Here is a 26,904-nt window from a genome sequence, read left to right on the forward strand (position 1 = left end):
ATCTTTTCAGTCCTCTGTATCAGGTTTTTTTTTTTTTTTTTAGTGTATCCTGCCCTCTACTGGTAAAACAGATGCCTGAATCAGGACAACTAACAACACTCATTTGGGTTCAGGAGATATTAAAAAGGAAGCTTACGGAATCAGCGTCGGGCTGAGGATGTGGACTTTCAGTGCTGCCCAACTCTGGCCAACCTTCCTCCTTCTGAAGCAGACCTCTATGCACCAAAGAGAATTATCTCAGTCTTGTCTTTTTCTAGAGATACCTTGAATTAGAACTAAAGGTGAAGAAAAAAAAGCATTTGACAGCTAGCGAATCTTCCAGGGTATTAAGAAAGCAGAGCCAGCCCTCCTCCCCCATATTCAGTATCCTATAATGGGAATAGCTCATACAAACACACATTAACTTGGTATCAGTTTTTAAAACTTTTTTTTATTTTTTAATTTTTTTTAGGTTTTTATTTTATATTATCTACAAAGTAAAAGTTTTTCCCTTAACTTAAAAGTTGAACCACTGTAGACAGTGATCACTTCATCAAACTTGATTTATAAATAATAATCCGTCAGTTTGACGGTAAGAATTTACTGAAACTTTGTCAAGTTTAGTAAAAGGGTGTTCCAAGTCTTGATTTTTTTTTTTTTGTTTTTTGTTGTTTGTTTTTTGCGGTAATAGCAGCAAGAATCACTCTTGTTACTTCTTTTGCTAGCTCATGTGTTCATGACTTTCAAGGGTCATTAAAAAATAAATAACTTCCAGTTTCAGCAAGCAGAGCTGGGGTACTTGCGGGACTTGGAAACAGCATATGGAATTATGGAACAGCCCACAAGTTCCTAAATGCCTCTACTCGGTCCAAATATCTTCCACTGCAAGTGAACTGTTAGCATTCCTATTGGATGTTACAAGAAATCAACATATATTTTTTAAAAACAAAATAAATGAAATTCTAGTTTTCTGTGCTTCCAGTTGGTAGAAGCAGTAGAAGGGAGGAGGGAATTTGGCCTTTCGGTTCCTCCAGGGCAGCCTTACAACTGCTGTTGGTGGTGGGCTTGTACTGTAAAAAAGAAAAGTGAATATTTAAACAGAAAACTGGCAACACTGCACGTTAGCCTAGTGTCTCTGCAGCACACGACTGTGAACTATCCTTGTGCTAGCTGAACAAGACTCAAAATTTAATTCATTCTTCACCCCTCCCACCCCCTCCATCTGTACCAAAAGGGGGAGAGGTGGGTGGGTGGGTAGAAACAAACCAGTCAGACATAAAACCACTTCAGATAAAACTCCCAGAAGAGTTGTTGCTGATGGGGTACCAACAAAAGGCCTTAACATACCCCCTCCCCAAATACTAGCCAAGCACCAGTATTGCTTTCAGAATAATAGGTTAGACTGAAATATCGCCATGGCAGCCATCAAGTATTAGAGCACAATCACGGGGCATTCTCTCCCTGGCAGGGCATAGAATGGAGCTAATACTAGACTCAAAACCAATCCACACACAGCACTTTCTCATCAGTAGTCGTCTCCAGAGCTACAATCAAACTCTGCCATGGTGGTGGCCCCCCCCATGTCAGACTTTTGGACTCAGGAAGGAAAACGCTGCCTGTCCAGCCTATCGACAAGGAAGGCCAACTGAGCCCTAAGCACGCATCAGCTACACAGAAGGCTGCTGCTGCCGCTCACCCAGCCAAGTCCTGCACACCACCAGAACACACACAGATGAGGCTCCCGGGAGCCCCAGGCCCTGGCACTGAGCTGATCACACAGTCCCCTACTGTGCGCACTGTGGCGGGTGTCGCCAGTTCTCAGATGCGGGGCTTGAAGCACTGGCCCTGCCTGCCATTTGACCTGTGCGAGCGGAATGCTTTGGGGTGCCCGGCGGCCCCTGCACACACACGCCTCACCTGAAGGGTGCGTCATATAGGGGAAATGCGCTGTTGTCGAGACTGGAATGGGCTGTAGTGCACTTTGAGCGAGGGCGGCCTGGGGACCGCCGGGTGGCTGTGTCGTCATTAGCATCATTGGCGCATGGGCAGTTGGATGAGAAGGAACCATTCCTGACTGTACATGAGCCTGAAACAGAGAGCTCTTTTACGCATACAGGCAACATCTCCAGCTTAAACAACACGTCAACTGTCCCCTTCGCTGGGCTGGGGCTCTCAGGGAAGGGCGACAGGGCGCTCGGGGCAGCTTCTTTCCTCTGGGGATATTCCCTAGAGGATCATCAACTGACCTACAGACATGCTCCACCCTTAGGCAGACCCTGCAAGACTGAGGGAGCAGGCACCCGGTGAGCCTGGGTGAAGTCAGGGCTGCAGTGTCCTAGCCTTCCGTATTTCTGATGACTGAATTCTACGCACGGGGTAAGGTCTTCACAAAGATAAGAACTGAAAAAGGGCAGCTTTCTCAACTTAATAGGAGACTAGATGCAATGATGCTTCAGAATCTGGCCTCCATGTGGGGCCTGAAGTAGTTTCAGAACATCCCTTTCAGTAAGAAAGCAGGAACTGCTCCTTCCATGTCCTCTCCTTGTTTGCCCTTCCCGCTCTGCTTCTTGCCTGCTCACCAGCACACCTGTCAAGAATGAGTCAGGGCAGTGAGGAAACAGACTCCCAGGCCCCTTTACTCTGCTGAAAGATGCGCTGACAGAGCAGCAGGAGGAGGGGTTGCGTTAGCGGCTCCAGTGAGGTGGGGAGGGGTCATCTGAAATTATCTGGGCCAGCCCAGTGCCCTTGTACCAACTGATAGAGAGTTCAAGTGTCAAACCGGACAGGTTTTAGCAAGCCCAAACAGCCGGATCCCAGCTCTGCGGGGATTTGGTAGATCCAGGAAGAGCCCTGTTTCCTGCCTCCCATACTGCGCACTGCTCTGGACCACAATAAGCCTTGACTGAAACGCTGTTTTGACTCGTACATGTTCAGATGGACTCACGGCATATCTGGGCTTCCCTGTGTTAACCTTTTGCTCTTTCAGCACAAAAACACAAAAGTGAGGTTTTAGGAACCCCAACTCACATGTAAATTCGCATACCTACTTAGCCACCAGCCTCTGCTAGACATCTACAGGCCCCCAGGTCTCGTGAAACTCCTGATTCAGCCAAACCATACTGGCCCACACCTGACCAAACTGGCTCCACCCGCCCCACCATCAAAGTCAGCGCAGCCACTGCAGTGCGCCACACCACAGAACCGACACAGCTGCTGGGGAGGACGCGCAGACTTCCCAGAGCTGTGGCACTCCAGTTACAAAGCTGCCTTCTGAGAGTCAGCTTCCACTGAGTAGCATCTCCAGCCCCCACCATGCCAGAGCCTCAGTGGCACACTGCTCGCCATGAATGAAATGGGCATAGAGTGAGGCAGCCTAGCTTAGACCCACCTAAGAGAGCTCTGTTATGAAAGCAGCAAAAAGAGACATCGAATACAGCCACTTCACCCTTAGCAGCTCCAGGGAGGGCCTCCAGGACAGTGTTAGAGCCCAACTTCAGTGCAGCTCCTGCTCCTCATTAAGACAATCCAACTTGGCCCTGGATTGCACTGGACTTTTGTCAGTAGCTGATGCAGAGAGCAACCACACCTTTCAACCTTTAGAAGCTTACACTGGAGGTGAGCTCCAAAATGCTTCCAGGGCTGTTCTCTAAGAAAAATGGGAACACCTGGGTGCTTCCAGCTTCAAGTTACACAGCACCAATGTATAAGGCCAAGCCCTTTCAAGAAGTACACCATATGGTCAAAGCAGATGTATGAATAGCCAGGGAAAACAAGTGGAGAGACTTCTTTGGAACTCATGTGACTAACATTCAACCTGACAGGCCCCAAGTAGTCACCTCAGGGTTGAGAATTTGTGAAATCCCACCCTCTTTGCCAGACTTCTGTGTGTGTATGGGGGTGCGGGGACTGGGGGAGGTGGGAAGGAAGGAGGGAAAGACTATATATGTATACATAGATATACCAATGAAGCTATATAAACACAGCAAAGCAGACACAGCAAGTAAAGAACTAGGTTGCATTCCAAGAGTCAAAAATATTTTTAGGGTCTCAGTTGGGAAAGGTTAAAAGACTGACCAACCAGCAACTTCACTGATTCCATTACAAAACCACACAAACATTCACTTAGGGCCAGATCACACGTATTTGAGTGGGAAAAGGGAGACAAGCAAATGGTACCACACACAAGGTCTCCTAGCTTGAAGAGCATCTGGCTCTTTGCTGCTTATCTGAGAACCTTCACACTCTACTCGGTCTTCACAGAAAGTTGGCTAAAGCAGGTTTACCTGAGGTACATGGGCCATGTGGGGTGGATTGGTGTATGCTGGCTGAACATGAGAAGGATGAATTGTAAAGACGGTCTGTTGTGCTGCTGGGAAACTGTTCTGTGGCGACTGCGTATTGGAAGCAGGTGTCATGGAAGGTGGGGTGGGCGCGAGCCCCGCGTGGTAGATGGCTGACTGCTGCTGTGGACTGGCCAGATGAAGAGCCTGGGCGGCCTGGTGCTGATGGTGCTGCAAAGTAACAGGAAAGAATTGAGAAAACCACTTTTTAAATAAAAAGCAGTTAAAGTCATACACAAAGCTGAGTTTTGCACACAAAAACAGACTCCACTGGGCCTAGGATGAGGGGTGAAGGCAAGGACAAGAGAATGTGTGCACAGGGCGCTAAGAGCAGGGCTGGGGCAGAGGGCCTCCTGTCCAGAGACATTCCTTTCTGGGGTACAAGCCTGATTCTCAGCCTTTGAGCCCTCAACCCAGAGTGGTAAAACAAGGCTACCAGGGAACTGACAGATATCAAACAGATCCTTAAGCTCCTTATGTTAACAAACATGATTTAAAAAGCTAAAAAAAAAAAAAAATCATTTTGTTAGGAATAAAATTTTTAAAAAGTCCAAGCAAATTCCTTACTTTGTTACATTCGATTTTTCAACACTGGTTAAGTTTTCCAGAACTTACCCAATCACCTTGTTCTCACTATGTACCTCAATGTGACTTAAACCCTGGGGGCGGGGCCTGCAGAGCTGTTCGCTGGCTCCGAGAGGCAGGGCTGCGAGGTGTTTTGATCACATGGTACCTAGCATCTTGGCTGGCACTGAAGAAAATACTCAGTAAATAGAATGAGGAAGCAGTTCTGGTGAGGCCTCTGAGCCCCTCCTTACCTGAACAGGGCTGGGTGCAGGGTGGCTTCCACCGTGCTGGCTCTGCTGCTGTCCGGTGGGGGTGGCTGAAGGCTGAGGGTGTGGAGTATGTGGGTGCAGGGTAGCGTTAGGGTGCGCATACTGCTGAGCAAGGGAGCCAGTGGAAACTGAAGTGAAAGAAAGGAGTGTGTGTAACTGACCTGTGTGATGATCCCAGTCACTCCTCCACACCTTGTCAACTTCAGCTCACATCAACTGAGCTTTCCTGATGCTTGATGCCTAACCAATCTCTATATTCAACTCCATTTAAACCATTCATTCCTTGAAAAACTAAGTGCGAAGTTACTGCTTAATAATCAGACTAGCATTTTATTCATGTAACATAGCTGCACACGTTTTATCAAAATCTAATTAATTAAATTTAAACAGTCACTAGGTTTTCCTGAAAAGGCAACTTAGAAACATAGGCAGAAACAATTCAAACTCTCCCCCTCTCTCTCACACTCACACACACACACTTTTGCCCAAGGCCGTCATCTGGCTAACCTCACCATGCTACTGCCCTGGAGCTGGCGCAGTGTTCTGCGGGCACGGACTACATCAGGACTGGGGCAAAAGGGGCTGGATGAGATGTGTGGCAAAATCAGGGCTCTATCTTTAGGCCCAAATGACCACAATCTCTCTCAGCTGATGGCAGAAGCCACTGCCACTCAGTTCATTCCCTGGGTGTCCCCCTCCCCCAGCAATCTCTCACTTCTGCTTTATAAAAATCTAGTGAATGGGATTACCTAAACTTTGTAAAAAAGTGAACTCCCTTCAAAGCACCCCAGCCTTCAGAAAGAATATTACTAGCTAGAGTAACCTGAAAGGAAATATGACAGGCTAGTTTGAGTGAAAATGTGTTCATTAAAGATAAGAACTCAAAGCTAATTTTTTGTGAATCTCAGCACAGATCATACCTTGGCACAAAACAGGGAGATCAGGCATAAATTTGTCCATGTCTTCCCAAAACAGCAATTTGAGAATCAAAAAGCACAAGATGGATTCACTGCTTCCAGTCAGTACTGACAGCACACTGATGCAAATGGAACCACACGCGGCAATGAGTGAAGACAGTGTCCTCAAGATATATCTCATGGAAGTCCACGTGGGACATCCGGCCTTATCTCAATCCTAAAACCCCTGAGAAGCTAAGCCCATACAAAGAAACAATTTCAAAATAGTTCCTCACCTTCTTCATATGACATGTTAGCAAACACATATAGGGGACAGATGGGGAGAAGCAAGCACTACTTTGGGATCGGGTACCCTAACTTTGGCAGTCTAATATGTAAGGCTGCCGAGAGTCACCAGCATAGGTGACTCTGGGTATGTCATGAAGAGGGTTAAGCACATGAAACAATTCTGTAATGCTTCACACATTGTAGGGCCAAGGGCCACCAACATTCCAACCCAACTGGTCATCTTCCCAAATGTATCTTTTAAAGGAGGGCACAGTGAGGCAAAATGCCAGTGCTGGCATCATCTGTGCATCCACTGTCAGTGCCACAGCGGGCATTAATGTTAGGTTAATACCCAGATTACGTTAAACAAAGCACTTTGGTTTATACATTGGGACATTTCCCTAACTGTAAGAGTTAACATACATTGGAACATATTAACAAGGAAAGCTTGCAACGTATTCTCTGGGTCTCTTTAAGAAGTCAGTGAGTGTTTTCTGGGAGGTGAGAAAAATAACATGTTAACTGCTTTCTTGAGCTTCATAATCCCACAAATCTATGAAAGTAGTCAGTGTCTTTCTTCAAATCCACTGGCTTATTAAAAGGCTTTGCCATCATATTCATTAAGTTAACCTTCAGATTCCCCCAAAATTCTCTAGGCACTGACTTGGTCTAAAAGACTTGACATAAATTTTGAACCTGACTTTGTGCTTGTAAAAATCTTACAATTATTTTTCAAATTTATTTTAAAATAATTAAAATAGCTACATGTAGCTAGTGGCTACTGACTAAACAGCACAATCTGTAGCACATTTCCATTGTCACAGAAAGTTCTACTGGACAGTGGTCTAGACTCATTAGCATTAAAATTCTCCCTACCACAAACTCTTAAATGTTTCATTTGTGACAATTCTAGTCTGGGGGAAAAGCAATTCCCAAATCCAAATTCTATTTATAAAGTTTCAAAAAGGCAGAGTATAGAATCTTAAAGAGTTTCTACTTTTTAACTTTTTTTACTCAAGAACTTTTTGTAGTAAAAGTTTTAAATTTCACTTTTAATTACCTTCCAAGCAAAGTATTAAGGAAATAAAAAGTAACAATAATAAACTCTCGCTGGGTGCTATTTTATTAATTTTTATACACAAAAAGCATGGCCATCACAAAGAGAATAATTATGCCCATCAAGTCTCATAATCAAGTTTTTCATCAATTAGAAAAACGTTAAAATCTTGAAACTATTGAGAAAATTAAAGATGAAGTATTTTTTACTATGCATTTAAAAAAGGCATCTCTGTGACAGTTTACCAATACTGAAAGGCTACAGAGTATTCTATCTCATCTGCACTCATAACACAAATACTGCAAGTAATCCAAGCTGAATGTATCCACCTCAGCTTTTGTTTAAAAAACAAAAAAACTAAAACACCATCTGTTCCTTACCTAAACACCAGTAAACTACAATGCATTACAAGAAAATTTAAGCAGATATAAACATACATCATAAGCTGCAAATAAAATGTAAGGATGTTTGATTAGAAATATCTTCCTTTGTTCATCTTCTTGCTTAAAAGATGTTTGTCAAGCAAGTACCTTATCCAGGAACTCTTTTCTCCCCTTAAAATGAAAACTTGGGAAAAATGTGGAACTTACACTTTAATACTAAAAATACAGTTTGGTTCCTTGAAAGGCCAGTTATGAATGAGACAAAAAAAGGTGGGATAAGAAAAAAGTAAAAGGCTGAAAGGGGAAAAAAGGTTGGAAGGGGAGAGAGAAAAAAACCAAGACAGAGTAAACGAGGAAAAAAGTCTAACGATCCGGGAAAGGAAGAAGTGGAGAGTGACAGGCAGGAAATTCAGGCCTTTCCTGAGCTAAATCTATCATTTAACAGCTTTTGTTATACATGCTCATTAATTTAGCTAATCATTCCAGAGAGGCTAAAAGTAAAGTGAATTTACTTCAAAATTCTCACTTAGCTATTCATTAATCAAACTTCTATTTATAAAATTTAAATTGCCTTCATGAATCCTGGATTAGGTCAAGCTAATCAAAAGAAGAATCGATTTTGGGGGGGCCAGACCTGATCCATAAGTTTCCTGTTCACTGTGTTCCTTGATATAAAGGTTTAAAACTCTCATTTACCAATTTATTGAATCCTCAAAACACTAACCACAGTCCAAAAATAGTTTCCTAAGCCATGATCTTACTGAATGAAGCCAATTCAGTCCATGGGGCTGTGCATTTAATTTTTAACTAGGTTTTGTCATTTTTGACCTTGGGTGCACAAGTCATGAGATCACCAGCACAGCAAAACTTTAAAAATGAAACCAAAAAAAATTTCCCAGCTTTTAAAACAAACCATGAAAGAATGCTTCGAAGAGGGGTGGGGGAGGGGGACGAAGCAGCAAATTAAACTACAAATAGCAGTCCCAGTGTTAAGCTTCTTTTCAAAAGTACTGATACTCCCTTTAAGGGAAAGCTGTGCTAAGATAGCGAATGTTCAGGTGTGATGATTAGGACCTGTTAGCTACTTACCAGGAAACCGACTCCAAAATGACTAACAGAAACAGTAAGATGGTGAGGATAACTACATCTGAGACCTCAAACTGAGTACATAATAAAATTACTGACACTGGCTTTTACATACTACATCACATCCATAGTTTCCCTTTAATAATAATATATACAGCAAGACTCCTTTTTAAAGAGCATCTATTAAAGGATTAAATTTGTTAACATTTCCTAGCACCAAATAAATATAGTATGTACATACTTATTTTTGGATACCAAGTCACAGCACAATTAATGAAAATTTTAGTCAAAATGTTTCTAAACGCTTTTTAAAACCTGGCATCTAGTCAATTCAGGTACTGAGTCATTCTAAAATAATTTAAAGTTTAGTCTCTAACATAAAATTTTAACCCTTAAAATTCCCTAGAATATAGTATTTCACATGAAGTGACACATATTATACTGGCATACATTTCTAAAAGATTTCTGCAAGTTAGTGACTTTTCTATCCAAATACCAAAAATCCATTAACGGCCTTATTTGAAAATTGTCCTACAAATAGAGAAAACACAACTCACAAGTTCGTTTCCAAAAGAAATCCCTGTTCAAACTTTCTCCATTAAGGAGCAATCACTTAACTTTCCACTAGTAATGAGAGGTGGCTGGTGCTGCCAGAGATAATCCTGGGTAGCTGCTAGTCATGCCTTTCATGCTTAAGCTCAAGACATCCATGAGGTGTCTGCTAACCTGAATATTTTAAACCTGTAGTCATGCAAAGACCGAAAATACAGGAATGCTTCTCCCCTAGTATTTCAACCCTATTAAATTAAAAATCTTTGTAAGGGTAAATTTTTTCTTACCAGGATACTAAAGTTTTAAGTCTGTTGTTTTGCTTTAAAAAAAAAAAAAAAAAAAAAAAAGCATTTCCAAAACAGTCACATGTTTGCTTGGTATGCAAAAATTAATTTCTGAAACAATTCAATTTTTAATTAACTCCAGCTTTCTTAAAGCTGGGTTATATTTCTTTTTTTTAAAACTGAATTATTTTCAGACATATATATATATATTTAATGGTTTTGTCTGGCACAAGGAAAATATTGCTCAACAAGTCTACTCCCTTAACATGTATTCTTTAAAAAGTGTTTTACTGTTCAATTAAAATTAGTATAAAAAACCCAACTCACTGGCAAAGTAGAAAGAAGGGCTTGTCTCCTTGTTGTATGGTAATTTGGGACATGCTGAATTTGGGAAATAGAAAGGTTAATTAGCCTTTTGAGGTGTGCATTTTCCTAATTTTCTGGAAAGGTTGACATATTTAATAATCTCTTTGTATTCATGCATAATTCATTTTTCTTATTTTACAAGAGATGACAAGCACTTTAAAAACATTGCTACAAAATCAAATAAGATAGGGCTGAACCAATAGACATTTTTCTTCTGTATTGGAGTGTCAAATTGCACATGCTCACTTGCTTAAATGAAAGGAGTAAAATTATTATCTAACAAAAAGACCAATACTGCATTCCACTGAGTAACCTTGATATAAATAATGTACCAAAACAAAACAATATTTACCAAGTTTAATTTAAAAGACAACCAATTTTGCAAACCACTATTAATTATTTACTAATAGAAATGTCATTATTCTGTAAAGTTTTAATTAGGCACCTGGTAGTGGATCCAAAAATTCAAAAATATAGTAATACTAATATTAAACATGGGTATAATTTCTTATTAAAATGTCTACATAAAAGGCTGTGAGAGTGTGTGTGCATGTGTGTGAGCGTGTGTAAGTGCACTTGAAAGGATATGCACCAAAATGTCAACAGGTGGCTGTCAGGTGGAAGATTAATAGGTGCATTTTAAATCCTTTTGCTTACTGTATTTTAGAATTTATCTGCACTAAACTACCAAAAATAAACTGAAAAGGATTCTAGATTTAACTCTTCCTGATGGATTTAGTCAGTAGAGAGTTTCATTCTTACTATTACTGAAAAGGGAAAAACCACTACCATGAAACAAAATTAGATGAATTAGAAGACTGGGTGTTAAAGACAAAAAATAATCTATTAGGAGGAAGAGGGCAAAGGCAATGATGAAAGCTAGACAGATGAAGGTCAAAGAGATGACTTTATGACCAAAGTTCATTCTAAGAAAGCTAGAAAGAGAAGGAGGTCAACAATTACTTAGAATGTGTATATATGTAACTCCTAATAATTTAAATGTTCAGCGATCTGTTGGCATATTTATCTTAAATATATCAAAACATTTAAAAACAATAATCAGTCTTTCACATTGCAGTTATTTCTGTTCTCAAAGCCTTTTACAAATGGCCATAACAATTAATGAATGACAAAAAGATGAGATATAATTATCATCAACATCTGGGTACATATTCTTTTGTTTGTGTAAAAAGGTTAATCTTTGCCCCTAGCCTGCCCTCATGAAGAGACATCGATTAAATACAACCTGCAAATAAGTAGTTCACATTCAGTTGAGCAACTTTCTCCTGGCATCAAAAAAATGGCTTTGTGACTAGTTCACTCCAGATTTCACTGGACTTCAGGTCTAGTATTTTGTTTATTTGCAGTATTTCCCATTTTCCCACATTTGAATAGACTTCAGGGTCCAAGGCTAACTGCTTTTCAAATGGAAATATTCTGGGAAGGTAATCATAAAAACCATCAGTGCCTCAAATACAGTGTTTACTGTACAGCCTGTTTCAAACCAATGAACATCCATCCAAAAGACAAAGCCAGATGTTGGTAGTGAGTGAGTACACTGAGGAGAAAGACTGCTCAACATCACTGTATTACTACAAAGGCTCAAAGACATGGGTACACAAATAGCAACTTTCCAAAAGCAAAGGAAATTTTAGCTCAGAGTTTCAGATCTCATTCCAAGAGGAGTACGCAAGGAAATGTGAAGAAAGAAATGTTTTTTTCCACTTATTATATCATGATGTATTCACCAGAAATATACGTATAAACAATCATAATGAACATTTCACCTAGCCTTTAGCAAACTGGAAAAAGTGTTAAAACATACAAATTGAATAAAAGTCAGTGTGATAAATCAGTAGTGTCTTTTCACATGTACTTAGTCCTGGTTAAGACAACTAAAGACTCTCCCCCCTCAAAAAAAAAAAAAAAAAAAAAAGACAACTAAAGTAAAGCAATGATAGATCATAATCAAAATCACAAGCTAAATCAGTCTGTCAATTTTTCAATTCAGCTATGGATGGGCTTCTTGAAAGAAAAGTTTTCCAAGATGTAGCAATCACATCTATTTTAATTTAAAGTGCATAATCCACAGTAGAAAGTTTTAAGCAAAAAATTAAGCTCTGACTTAAGTATTTTATAAAAACAATGCCTTCAATCATGTAAAATTCCTGTCATTATTAGTGAACCAGTGGGACAGGAGCATGCCTCCAGAAAGAGAGCCTCGGCAGTGGGTTACAGGGGCCAGAGTCCTATTCTTATCAACCGATGAACTGTTAAACTGTTACCTAAAGTTGACATGAAAATCTTTACATTCTTAGTCATTCAAAAAGTTTAAATAAGTTTAAAAAATAAAATGTCCATGTAGTTACATGTAATTTCATTCTCATAGTAGTTACACTTTTCAATAAACTTAAATCTCTCTCCTCTCACTCCAAAACACTGAAATGCCAATGGGAAAACCTGAATGACAGTACAGGAGTTCCCAGAAATGTTCAAAACAAAACTTAGATCTAAGTAAAACTGGTACTAAGTAAAGGTGTATTTTGAAAAACATAGTATTACAAGATATACGTGGAAATTTAATTTTAAATTCTCAATATTGAAACCTGTATTATTTTAGTACTTTACAGCTGCAAAGTTGACCTGCACAAAGTTCTCTGGCCACAAAACTAAGATAGTAATTTTAGCTTACTATTCTTACATACACTGTTAATTTTATATAGAATAATTTCATTTTCATTTTATTGTTTATAATGATTACATTTAAAGTATGGGTTACATTTACAGTATGAATCACATCTAAAGCAGATCTAATATTATACAAGTTCAGCCACTTAAAATATAGCATGATGCAGAAACACAGTAGCATTATAACAAATAGCAATAAATATATGTAATGCCAGTGACCGCCAGAGCAAGGAGTGAGGCAGAATGTTTCCTTTTGCTGCCGAGTGCTTTCATTATGGTAAAACTTTCTTGCATGCCTTAAGCAAGGCATACCAAATGCTGACAAGGAAGAGAACTTTCTCCACAAAAGATGCTCTCTGTTACATACATTATTACATTTTAGTTAAAGAGACATTTGAAGACAGAGGAATTTCAGGCGCAGAAGTAGAAATGATTTGCTAAGACTTATAAAGCAAGTCAGAGAGCTATAGTTTCAACATTTTGTTAGATTCTTGACCCTCAATGTCATAAAAGGCCAAGTTATTCTTAAACATAGTATTTTCTCAGAGCTTAAAAACTTATTAAGAAAAATCATACACACTGAAAAAGACAAACAAAATGCTTCCTACCATACATCGCATGCGTCTGCTCATGAGCCCCGTACTGAGTTGCTGAAGAAGATACTAAACCAGGCTGGGCATGTGTTGGTGGTGCCATCATCCTAGCATTACCCTGTATTACAGGACTATAGACATGAGGATGCTGTGTTCAAACAAAAAATAAAGAAAAAAAATTAAAGTATCAAATAGAGTCAAGTAGGTTTTAGTTAGATGTCTTAACTCCATGGCTTCCAGGTTTCCAGAAACAACTCTAAAAATTCTAAATCTGTTTTTGGCTCTTTCCTTTGAAACACATACATTGATCAGCCACTTTCTAATACATTAAAAAGGGCCCCCAAAACCTTAGCTGTCTACCCCATCAAAACACCAAGCACAAAATATAAACCAAAACCCACTTACCATATTAAAAAAGTTAAGGGGGGAGGGTATAGCTCCAGGGTAGAATGCACAACAAGCATGCATGAAGTCCTGGGTTCAATCCCCAGTAGCTCCTTTAAAAATAAAACCTAATTACCTCCCCTCTCAAATAAAATAAATAAATAATACAATAATAAATAAATTTTTTAAAAAGTTAAATCTAACTGGAAAAATTAATAGTTATTAAGTCATATCAGGCTTACCTGAGACTGATAATGTGGCACATGCTGAACGAGAGGCTGATTCGGAAACTGCTGAGGACTATAGGCAACATATTGTGTGGAATAAGCTGGCGGGGTGGCCACAATTGGTGGTCCTGCTGCTGAGGCTGGGTGCATCATGGTGCTCTGATGATGCTGGTCTTGCCGTTGTTGGGGCATATTTGGTACTAAAGAAAAAGATGACTTATTATTAGAAAACAGCATCTCCTTAGCTTAAAACACATGAACACAGTCCTTGAGGCTCTGCATGATTGGACCCTTCTGCCTGCCTCTCCAATGCCAAGTTATATACCATCCCCACCACTCCTTCAGACACTCTAGGCTGTTTCCTATCACATGTGCTATTCCTTAGCCTCAAACCCTGACCCCCTAACTCCCAGGTTGGAAAATTTTGACTGATCCTTGAAGTATCAGCTTGAAAGCAACATCCAGAGAGAGACCCTTTGTGATGATGCCCAGACTTGATCAAGTCCCTGTAACAGACACCTCCAGCAATGTGAAACAACATTCCCCTCATACTTCTTAGATAATCCCTGTATGATAACACTAAATTATGCCACTTGCTAGAAAAGGCCATTGGATTTTTCAAACAAAAACAAAAAGCACAACAAAAAAGCCAAAACAGACCCAACACTAATCTTTACTTCATCTTCTAAAATTTCCCACCACTGAATTCTTATACAATGTCTTGCTCTTTTTCAAACGTAGAATCTCAGGCTATCATGTAGCAGGTTTCTAAATCATAGCACTTTTAAAGAATTACTTTATGTCTTTTATTATTCCACACAAATTTCTGCCTATGGTCCTCCCCATTAAAGCTCTAGTTAAGAATTTAGCTCCCAGTTCCCCGCCAAGAGCTAGCTGCATGATCTGTGTACCTTTTCCTCACATGTCTATTACAGCACTGACTGTTGTCTGTAATGGGTTTATGATGTGATGTTAACCAAGCCACCTGAGGGAAGAAATCATGAGCCGTTGCTTACTGCAAGGTATGAGGCACAAAGAATGCTTAACTTCGTAAGATCACCAGAACTGAGTATAAAAATTAATTGCTAATTCAGAGAAATAATTTTGTTTTTATTTTAAATATTTTAATTCTTTGCTAAAAATTTAATGACTTGCTGACTTAGAGGAGCTAGTTATATATACTGTTTTATGTAGTTAGAAAAGCAAACTTGAAAACAGGAAACGAATACAGTAGTATTTTTCTGAATTTAATTTTGAGATTTCACATATTGAAAAAGCACCTCTTTAGTAAAGAAAAGCCACCCCAAACTCAAATATCACCTTTATCAAATGAAAGTTATTCTAAGTTAACTGAACTTAACCTATTCACTACCACTACTTCTTTTCATTTTGCAACCCCCTCCCCGCTCCCTGTTAATGGAGGCACTGGGGACTGAACCCAGGACCTCATGCATGCCAAGCACGTACTTGGTAGATCCTGAGGTATATATCCTCAACCCCTAACACTATTTCTTTTGATACTTAATTATAACCATCACATATTTTTAAAATACAAGTCAGGTTTACTAATTTTTAAAAATAAATTCATTATAGAAACAATGGTGGAATATGATCTTGAAAGATAAAAAAATTTGCAACATAAAACAAAATTCCCCCTTCTAACCATTTGTATACCATTCTCTTCCCCAACAGCAACCACTGTATGTAGCCTTCTAGATCCATGCATCTGCACACATGCATATGTAGGTATACAGAGACAGACCTGGTTTTATGGTGGTGGTTCCCCTCCATCCCCTAAACTGAATTATCTTAATCTTAAACCACAGTTTAGATGAGCCATACTTTAGCCATTTCTTTATGTCAATGGTTTTCAACTGGGAGTAATTTTGCCTTTCAAGGGGCATTTGACAATGTCTGGAGATAACTTTGGTTGTTATAATTAGGGAATGGGAGGTTACTACTAGCATCCAATAGGTAGAGGCCAGGGATGCTAATAAACATCTTATAATGCACAGGACACCCAACCCCACCAACAAAGAATATCTGTCCCAAAATGCTGACTTTGGTATATTTTCAAATACAACTCAATTTTTCTAACAGGTTGCAAAAACATTATTGCTGCATTATGCACGAAGAAGACAGAGGTGGTTTTGTGCAAAAAGGCCCTAGTATTATGCAGGAAAGATAAGCCTTATTATATAATCTATGGCTGCATTTCAGAAGCAAGTCCTTAATTTTGCCTGTTATCTGACAGAGTAAAGAATAAGGACATAAAATTAACATAAAGACAACAATAGCCTTCATATACAGTACTTGATAAACTTACTTCATAAGTAACTACGAAGATGCAATGGTAAAGATGAACTCAGTTTACATTAGCAATAAAAAAAGACAATACCTATAATATAATTAAGTATAAACTGAAGAAACACATAAAACCTTTGAGAGAAACTTAAAAATACTACTGAAGATACAGAAGCAGATTTAAACAAGTAGAAAGGCATAATTTGTTCCTGGATAGGAAGACGATATAAAGATAGCAGTTCTCCCCTAAGTTAATCTCTAAATTATATATTTATAAATTTAATATGATTTTAATAAGAATGCCAACTGGCAAACTGAATGTTAAAATTCACAAGATCATACTGATAGAAAAGAACAAAAAACCCTCAATGGCCAACCTTTAGAGGATGACAGAAAAAGAACTCATTATTTTGAGAACTGCCTTGAAATGCTGGGCAGTTTAGTTGCCTTTTGTGCACAAACGCACCTCATGGTAACCAAATAGTCTGACATGGTAAAGGTTTTTCTTTACAGAAAAATTCCAGCTTACTAACTAAAGAGATGACAGAATGAGAATGTCATCATTTTGCAAACCTTAATGAAATAATGGATCTAGGGCTAGACAATGATCTTCAGTGCTGCTAAAACAAAGAAGAGCTGGCAGAAAATGTTATCCTGGGTAGATAAGGGAGCCCAGTTACTCCTATTAGCAAAGAAAAAGATTTAAGACACTGGCTCCAAATCAAAGTACACACACCATCTATGAAACACTCCAAGTTAAGTTTAAAAAAACACAACTTAATTGTATCAAGTCTCTCTACTATCAGTTTACAAGGATGACAGGGGATGGGGGAACACTTTAAACAATGCCACAAGGATGAAATCCATGAAATTCAGATAGCGAGAAAGAATACAGAACAAAAAAGCTGGATTTAAATAAGATGTAAAGGGAAAAAAACACGGGAAAACTATAAATTAAGAGAGACTGAACATTAAGAGAAATATGTATCAATCAAATGAAAAGTGTGGATTTCGGACTGTGGTTGAACAAGTCAACTATTAAGAAACAGTCATAATACAGGAGGAAAATGTGTACTTTGGATCTTTGATAGACAGGAATAATTGCTAAATTTTTAATGTGTGAATAATGGTAATTTAACTATGATTTTAAAAAGGAAAGAGTCCACAATGCTTAAAGATACACAGTGAAATATTGATGAATGAAATGATACAGTATCTAGGATTGCTTTAAAATAATCCAATGAAGGCAGAGTGTAAGAAAATGAGGGTATGAATGAACATAACATGTCTTTAAATTTTTATAAGTTATCGCAACATGAAACAATTTTAAAAAATTCTTTAAACATGATAAACAAATGCAATTTGTAAACCTCTTTTGGATCCTAACTAGAATAAAATAACTGCCAAAAAATGTGTTTTAAAGATAGCCATAGAAATTTGAGGGTATTAGGAAACTATTGCTAATTCTTTCATAGTGTGATAATAGTAATGTTTGTTTTTGTAAGACCCCCTTATCCTTTAGAATTGAAAAATGGAATATTTACAGATAAAATGATGTATCTGGGATATGCTTTAAAATAACCTGAGTAGGGAGGGGTGTTGAGATGAAACAAAACTGGCCATGAATTTCTAATTGTTAAAGCAGAGTGATGAGCTCTCTTATACTAGCATACTATTCTAACTGCTTATTTGTATACGTTTGAATTTTTCAATAATAAAAAGTCAATTGATTTTTTTTTTCAGTATTCAACCTGAATATCTAGCTCATATGAAAAAACAAACAAGGAAGAAAAGTTAAGAAAACCTGAAGTGAAAAAAATTAACGTTGGGAGTGAGTGGATGGGGAAGTAGTCTTATCAGATAGTTTAACAGAATGGAACACAAACTCCAGATACAGATTCAACTGGACATGGATGCTACATACACGATGAAAATGGCATTTCTATCAGTTTGTTCTCTGAGCATAATGGAATCAAAAATTAAAACCAGAAATACATATGGAAACCCCAAATATTTGGAAATTAAAAACACACTACTAAATAACCCATTGGTCAAAGAAGAAATTATAAGACAGAAGACATTTTCAATGGAATATGAAAATACAACATGTTAAATTTTGGGGATGTAGCCAAAGCAATGACTAGAAATTTACAGCTTTAAATGCTATTAGAAAAGAAAGTCTTAAAATCAATTATCTAAGCAACCACCTTAGGAAACCAGAAAAAGAACAGCAAATTAAATCCAAAGAAAGCAAAAAAGAGGAAATGATAAAAGGAAAAGTCAATGAAAGCAGAAGCTGGCCTTTGAAAAGGTCACTAATAGTCTAGCAACACAGATCAATAAAAAGGGGAAAAAAGACATAAATTACCAATACCAGAAATGAAATACAGAGCATCACTACAGACCCTGCAGGCATTAAAAAGATAAAGGAATACTATTAACAACTTTATGCCATTAAATTTGGCAAGTTAAATGATACAGTCAGCATTAACTTGATACCAAAATCATACAATGACATTATAAAGCAAAGCAAACTACAAATCAAACATTCCCCAAGAACACAGACCAAAATCTCTTCAATAAAATACTATCAAGTCAAACCCAGGAAAACATATAAAGATAATACACCATGACTAAGTGTATAAATGTGGTGCCAGGAATGCAAGGCTGGTTTGATGTTCTAAAATCAATGTAATCCCTCAAAATAACAGAGCAAATGAGAAAAACTGTATGATATTCATAACAGATGCTGAAGTATTTGACATAATTCAATAACCATTCATGATTTTTAAAAAAAATCAGCAAATTAGGAACTGAAACCACAACTAACACTAAAGCAAACAGTGAAAGATATTACTTTCCCGCTTAGATCAGGGGCATGGTAAGGAATGTGTCATTTCTATTCAGTAATGTATTAGAAGACCTAGGCAGTATAATAAGGCAAGAAAAAGACAGATATACTGAGTGGACTGTGATTGTACACATAGAAAATTCTAAGTAAGTCTAAAAAAAAGCTATTAGAAACAATAAATGTGTTTAACAAAGTGGTAAGACACAATTTATATAGTGAAAACTACAAAATATTGGTGAAATGGAACACTTAAATAGACAGATACACCATATTTATGGATTGGAAAATTAAACACTGTTAAAGGGAGTCATTTCCCCACAAACTAATCTTCAATACATATAATTCCAAATTGATTCTAAAATGTATTTGGAAATGTAAAGAATCTAGAATAGCTAAAACAATTTTAACAAAGAAGAATAAAACTGGAGGAACTACCTGAACTGATTTTAAGATTTATTATAAAGTAATAGTAATCAAAAAGTTAATGCTGGCGTGAGGATAGATACATAGATCAATACAACAAAACAGTTCATTCAGGAATAGAATCACACATGAACAATCAACTGATTTATGATGATGCCAAGATAATTTCATAGGCAAAATAGAGGCTGGTGCTGGGAAAAATGGATATACATGGAAAGAAAATGAACCACAACATTCACCTCATGCCCTACCCAAAAACTAACTTCAGGTCAATCTTACATCTAATTGTAAAACTTAAAATTTGTATTAAACTTCTAGAAGAAACATAAAAGAATAGATAAACAAGATTATACTGTATAGCACAGGGTATCACAGAGGAAAAAATGTGATAATGAGTGTGTATATGTCCATGTATGACTGAAAAATTGTGCTGAACACTAGAATTTGACACAACATTGTAAAATGATTATAAATCAATAAAAAATGTTTAAAAAATAAAAAACAAACAAAAAAGAATTTTTGAGAGAACCACAGAAAATGATAAATGGGAAAAAAAAAAAAAGAAAGAAACATAAAAAGATCCACATCCTTTGCACAGGCAAAGGTTTCTAAGTTATAATACAAAAACTGCATGAATCATAAGAGGAGAACTTGATAAATGGAATTTCATCAAAATAAAGAATACTGGCTCTTTGAAAATGTTCATAATACCTTTACCTGATAAAAAAACTTGTATCCAGAATATATAAATAACTGTTAAAATTAATAGTAAGAAAAGAAATCCCATGTAAATAAAGGAAAAAGATTTAAACAAGCATTTTGCAAAAGAAGACTGACAGACAATAAACACATGCAAAGATGCTCATAATCAGTAATCATCAGAGAAATGAAACCAGTGAGGTTATCATTATAAATATTAGACTGGCTAAAATTAAAATGACAATACCAAGTGTTGAGAAGGATGTAGAGTATTTGTAACTCTCATACATACCTGATCAGTTAAAACGTTAAATGACTTTGGAAAACAATTTATCCATTTCACATTAATTTAAAATCGCACTTAGCATATAGCTCAAGAATCCCAATTCTAGGTACTTAACCAAGAGAACTGAAAACAAATGTTCACACATTCATACACAAATGCTCTTAACACTTAATCAGAAGCACCCCAAACTGGAAATAATCCAAACACCCATCAACCGGTAGTGGGTAAACTGTGGTGTGATCATAAAAATGGAATGCGATTCAGCAATAAGGAGGAACACACTGACACAGGTGATAACATGAAATAATGAAAAATTATTATGTTGTTTAAGACAGACACAAAAATACACTACATGATTTGATTCATTAAAAAGATTAGAAAAATCTAATCTACAGTAAGAGAAAGCAGATCAGTGGTTGCCTGGAGCAAGTGGTAGTAGGGCAGAGTTTTCATTAAAATATACACTTGAAACACATTTTATTGTATGTAAATTGTACAATAATAAAACTGGTTAAAAATTTCTGGACAATCATTTGGAAGAAGATAAAGTGGATTCATAACCTGCACTGTGTACAAGGTAATTTTCAAGTGGGTTAGAAATTTAAACGTAAAAAGGGGGACGTTACATAAATCCTAGAAGGCATATGAATTCTTTTACTTCATGAGTGGGCAAAATTTTAAAAACTGTAAATCAAAAAATCCAAAGGTGAAACTCAGGAGAAAAACCATAAAACTTCTAGTGAGAAAAAAACAGAGGAGAAAATCTTTGCAACCTTTTAGTATGCAAACAGGAAACAAGACAACCATTCAAAAAAAACTTTGATAAAATGGACTCCAAAATTTAAAACTTCTGCTCTTTCAAAGACATTTTAAAAAGTGAATAAATAAGCCATAGACAAGAAAATGTTTGAAATACATACATCAGAAAAAGGACTGTATTCACCCCTACAACACAGTTAAGATTAACAACTCAATAAAAAAAAGAATGAGGAAAATTTTGATACAATGATATACAGTAATTTCTACAAAATACTGTGTCTTCACACAAAAAACTCATGGGTGCAGAACAGTACATACAGTATGCTTCCTTTTGCATATAGTGGAAGAAAAGTAACTGTCAACAAGGATATCGAGACAATTTAATGAGGAAAGAATAGTCTTTTCAGCAAATGGTGCTGGGATAACTGGGTATCAACATGCAAAAGAATAAATGTGGACCCTATCCTCATCCTATACACAAAAATTACCTCAGAATGTATTACCAACCTAAATGTTAAAGCTGAACTATGAAACTTTTAAAAGAAATCACAGTAAATCTTGGAGACCTTGAGTCAGGCAATGGTTTTTCAGATATGACACCAAAAGCACAACCAACAACAAAAAACACAAATAAACTGAATTTCTATCAAAATTTAAAATTTTAGAAGAACACCATCAAGCAACTAAAAAGACAGACCATAAAATGGAGAAAATATCTGTAAATCCTTTATCTGATAAAGGATTTGTATACAGAAGATATAAAGAACTCTTACAACTCAGTGATTAAGAGACAAATAACCTAATTAAAAACTAGGTCAAATATTTGAATAAATATTTCTCCAGAGAATATATGCAAATAGGTCAATGAGCACATGAAAAAAATGTTCAACATCATCAGTTACTAGGGAAATACAAATCAAACCATAATGAGATACTATTTTATAACCACTAGGATGGATCTAGCCCAACACCTCCTCCTCCAAAACAAACAAACAAACAAACAAACAAAGAATAAAAAAGACAATATCAAGTGTTGGTTAGGATGTGGAGAAATTAGGACCCTTGCACAATACTGGTAGGAATATAAAATGGCGCAGCCTCTTTGGAAAACAATGCAGCAGTTCCAACAGAGTTAATTTCACTCCAAGAGAAAAAAACATACACAAAAAATAGACACTAATGTTCACAGCCCCATTATTCATATCAGTCAAAAAGTGGGAACAGCCTGAAGTGGCATCAGCTGATGAATGGATAAATAAAATGTGGTATTTATATAAAGGATTATAAAGGAGTGTTATTCAGCCATAACAAGGAATGAAGTACTGACAGATGCTCCAACATGGATGAACCTTGAAAACATAATGCTAAGTGAAAGAAGCCAGTCACAAAACACTACATACAGTATGATTTTACTCATACGAAATATCCAGAACAGACAGATCTATAGAGAAAAGAAAGATTAGCAAGTCTAGGGTATGAGTGTGCGTGTGCATGGGGCAGGAGGGGGGCAACTACTACAGGGCACAGGGCTTCTTTTGGGAGTGTAAAGATGTTTTGACATTGACTGTGGTAATGAATGGACAACTCTGAGAATATCTTTAAATCCACCAAACAGTATACTTCAAATGGATGAATTTTATGGCATATGAATTATAGTTGACCCTTGAACAATATCAGTGTGAACAAAGGCCCACTTATATGCAGATTTTTTTTTCCAGTGGTAAATACTATAGCAATACACGATCCACCACTGGCTGAATTTGCAGATATGGAACTGTGGACATGAAGGACTGACTACAAATTATACTCAGATCTTTGACTGCATAGAGTGCACAGAGGGTCAGGTCAGTGCCCCCAACCCCTGAGTTGCATATAGAAGACAATATTTCGGAAGTAACAAAGGTAGCAACTCCTGACTGAAAATTTGCACTTAAAGAATTCTTAGTGAAAGATACTAAAGTAATATTCCAAATAAATTTTAAACTTTATCTTGCAGTCCAACGAGACAACAAATATTTTGAAAATATCTTATACACATTATAGCAAAATGTAAATAAGCCAGCCTCTAAGATGGCCCCCCCAGTGACCCTGCCTCCTGGTATTCACAACCATATGCAGTACCCTTCCACAGGTACCAGATTTGCTCTGTGCGATCTATATAGCAAATGACAAAACACTATGTCACTTCCAAGATTAGGCTGTAAAACAAATGGCAGCTTCCATTTAGGTCAGTTTCTCTCTGAACACTCATTCTGGGAGAAGCTAGCTGCCATACTATGACCAGAACTATACTGCCAACAGCTCTGAATCTGGAAGCAGATCCACCAGCCCCAGGTAACTGCTGCACTAGCCAATACCTTGTCTTCAACTTCTTAAGAGATTCTAAGGCAAAACCATCCAGCTAAGCTGTCCTGGATCCCTGACCCTCAGAAACTATGTGAAATAAAATGTTTATTGTTTAAGGCAGCTAAGCTTTGTGGCAATCTGTTAAAAGACAGATAATATAGTTAGTACTTTTACAAGGTAAGAGAATAAGAAATGCAAGCAAAAAAGTCACAATAAAAATCTTGCGATGTTAACTTGAACTGGATATATACCAAGATACATTTCTGAATTTTTGAAAAGAAAAAAAAGTACATGTTAGCACCTGGTAAATTAATTTAGCAAACACTCTTTCCAAGTTTAACATCAAAAACTTCAAAATTCAATTATACTTTTTGAAGATGATCCTGAACACTCATTACTGATGAGTATTTCTTCTCTGCTTTTTGTTCATAAAAATGCATCTAAATGTCTGATGTAATGTTGGGCATCAAAAGTCAATGCACAGCCTCATCAAAAGTCAAAACTGCACTGCAAGTATTTATTCATTATTAATTAAGTTATTTAATTCATGCAGCATGCAGATTACAAGCAAACACAGGCAGGATTATTCTCACCTTTACCTGCTCTATATGTCTTGGCTTGATTCACTGGCATGGGCGTCATAGGTATAGGATATAAAGGCTTGAGGGAAGTAAACAAACAAACAAACAAAAAACGAAGATTAGGCTCTCAAGACATTAATGTATTTTACTACTTTCTTCGTTGCATATTGCTAGAGAGCTAGTTCTGAGGTTTCTTGATTCTCTTGATTCTCTGTAAGTCATTAAAAAATAAAATCACACCCACAGCTAAAAGGACAAACCCCAAACTACAGTAAATCTAAACCATTTTTCTTACCAGAAAACATTCTCACATTTAGGCCCTTCTACTAACACCATACCACACCACTGCACGCCGCCCCTTTCTAAATACTTCTTTTACGCCATCACATCCTCAAGTGACTGCACACCTACCGAGTGCTTGGTATCAAATACAAACAACTTGGAGAGGGTAAATGAACATCAAATTCTATGACTTACTTGCACGCCTGGGCTCACGGGGACTGGATACATCATATTTGGTGCAAAACAAACAGGTTGAGTATAAACTGGAGTTGGCTGCTGATGACCCACCATAGATGGGCTAGGTTGTGCTTGAGGACGAGGTGAAGTTGGGGTAGTAGAAGGCTTTGGCTACAATAACAAAAATCAACAATCTTAAGGTGAAAAGCTAACTATTATTATAATTTGAAGACAGATTTCCCCCATCTTTAGTTTTACTCACTTTGAATTATTCCCTCAATGAAAGTATCTTATAGAAAATAAACTTCACCAGGTTTCAAATAAAAGAAAAAAGTTACTTTGGTAAATAGTTACAGTAAAATGCTACCAATTAATCATCAATACTATTAAAAATAGGAGTGGTGACTTTTAAGGAAATGGAGAAAGTGTTTTAAAAAATTAAAAAATAAATCTATCCTCTTCACAAAGTCAGAAGAATAATAACAACAGTGTATCTATGAACCTGAGAGCCTAGTTAGCCAACCATCTTCAAATTCCGAGTCAGAAAGATTCAGATTTCCCCAGATCACATCTACCTGATGAAAAAACTAGAATTTTTCCTATGGCTCAAAAATATACATTAACGACCATACAAGAAAAAGGAACTTAAACTACAAGTTGTTTTAGAATACTGTAACTGAATTAAATGGTAGGTATGGGAAAAGATACATTACTACTACTACTAGTTTTTTTTAAGAGACTAGAGAAAAGAAAAACTACCTGAGAAAAGGAACGAGGGTTGAACTCCTTCGCATTGGGATTCAATGTTGATTTCCTCACTTGCCTAAACCAGAAAAAAATAAACACCAGTAAAATCTGCATGGAACTTATGTTTCTCTGAAGTCTTTTATACCTGATAGTTTAAGACAGTTACCTGTAGAAGATCACTAATTCTCTTCATTAAAACACACACACATATTTCCCACTCAATCTAATAATCACTAACCAAAAAAGGGACCACATTTTTTTAGAAGTGTAATATACAATGCTTCTCTCAAAGGCAATCAATACAAACAAACTGAAACGACAATAACCCCTTAAGAGCAATCCTTAATATACCAATTCTCTAGCATGCAATATTTTTTTATGTGACAAAATGTTTCCTACATGAAGTATCTTGGGAAAAATCATGACTCTAATAAAAATTTTTGCCTCAAATCAAAAATAAGTGCTCCATGACTTATCAACAACCTGCATTCCAAAAGTTCAGCTGTAAACTGAGCTGTATGGAACCCAAAAGAAATAAATCATTAGTGGTGTGGTTAGGTTCTAAGGCCAGCCCACAAAAGCCCATTTAATTGATAAAATGTTGGATTTCCAGAATTAAGCCCATCTTAACAAATCTAATCACTAGCTAAAATGTTGTTTCTGATAGAAAACACATGGAGAAGCAGGGGCACTAAATCTCTCTCTTCTTGGCAGTGGCAGGTTTTAGTCCTAGTAGCACAGCTAAGAGGTAGGTACACTACCACCCAGGGGATACTGGCCCCCAAAGCTAGTCATTTTTCAACTCCCTGTACGTTTACAAAATAGTCATTCTTAATTTACATGCAGTTTTTTTGCCAGGGGGAGCAAAGATGGTGGAGAAGGGAAGAAGAGTACAGGGTGCAATGACCTAATTTACTTGACATGTCATTTGCTTACCAGTTGTTTGTAAGCTGAGGGCTTCTTAAAAGCCTAGACAAATTCTTGAGTTGGAAAGCCCTGGGCACCTTAAGAAAAAGTAAGGAACAACAACAACAACAAAGTAAGGAACAGGATGTGCTAAATTCCGGGTTTACTCACTCAGCTGCATCTTTCTTCTCCTCTTTATCATCTTTCTCTTGTTTACATCCTGGACTGGAAGTCTGAACCCCTTGGGATGTGACCTCAGGCCCTCTCTTGTGCTCCGCGTTACTGAGGATTGAAGGGGAAATGCTGGGGCTGCCCGGCTTGCTGCTGCCACTGGTGCAGTTGCTGCTATTTTCAATGAAAGAATCCTTAGCATTTGGTTCAATTTTGTCTTTGATCAAATCTCTTGATTTTTCTCCCTCTCTATTTTTGTTTATCAGTTGATCCATAGATTCAGAAGTAGCACTTGGCTGTAACTAAATAAAGGAAATAATTATACTTAAATAGTTTAAATAACTCTAGTAAACAAGCTTTTTCCATGAGCACAAACTAATATTTGTAAGCATAAAATATACTGAAAAAGGCTT

General features: G+C 37.2%; 1 protein-coding gene across 11 annotated transcripts in view; it reads right to left on the reverse strand.

Annotated features, from left to right (window-relative positions):
• Positions 1-410: 410 nt before the first annotated feature.
• ATXN2 (ataxin 2) overlaps positions 411-26,904 on the reverse strand; it is a 99,549-nt gene continuing 73,055 nt past the window's right edge. For 4 of the 11 annotated variants that reach the window (XM_074356504.1, XM_074356502.1, XM_074356499.1 and 1 more), the window contains 10 exons: positions 26,492-26,793; positions 25,427-25,490; positions 24,686-24,838; positions 24,221-24,287; positions 13,975-14,159; positions 13,364-13,496; positions 10,029-10,082; positions 5,138-5,283; positions 4,263-4,490; positions 411-2,065 (listed from right to left, as the gene is read on the reverse strand). In XM_074356504.1, coding sequence (XP_074212605.1) covers positions 1,643-2,065; positions 4,263-4,490; positions 5,138-5,283; positions 10,029-10,082; positions 13,364-13,496; positions 13,975-14,159; positions 24,221-24,287; positions 24,686-24,838; positions 25,427-25,490; positions 26,492-26,793 — 1,755 coding nt within the window. In that variant the 3' untranslated portion in view covers positions 411-1,642. Of the gene's footprint in view, positions 2,066-4,262; positions 4,491-5,137; positions 5,284-10,028; positions 10,083-13,363; positions 13,497-13,584; positions 13,846-13,974; positions 14,160-24,220; positions 24,288-24,685; positions 24,839-25,426; positions 25,491-26,491; positions 26,794-26,904 lie in introns of those variants that run through there. The other 7 variants (XM_074356506.1, XM_074356505.1, XM_074356500.1 and 4 more) reach the window with 7 other exon arrangements.

Source organism: Camelus bactrianus, chromosome 32 (genome assembly GCF_048773025.1).
Source record: "Camelus bactrianus isolate YW-2024 breed Bactrian camel chromosome 32, ASM4877302v1, whole genome shotgun sequence".
NCBI classification, from domain to species: domain Eukaryota; kingdom Metazoa; phylum Chordata; class Mammalia; order Artiodactyla; family Camelidae; genus Camelus; species Camelus bactrianus.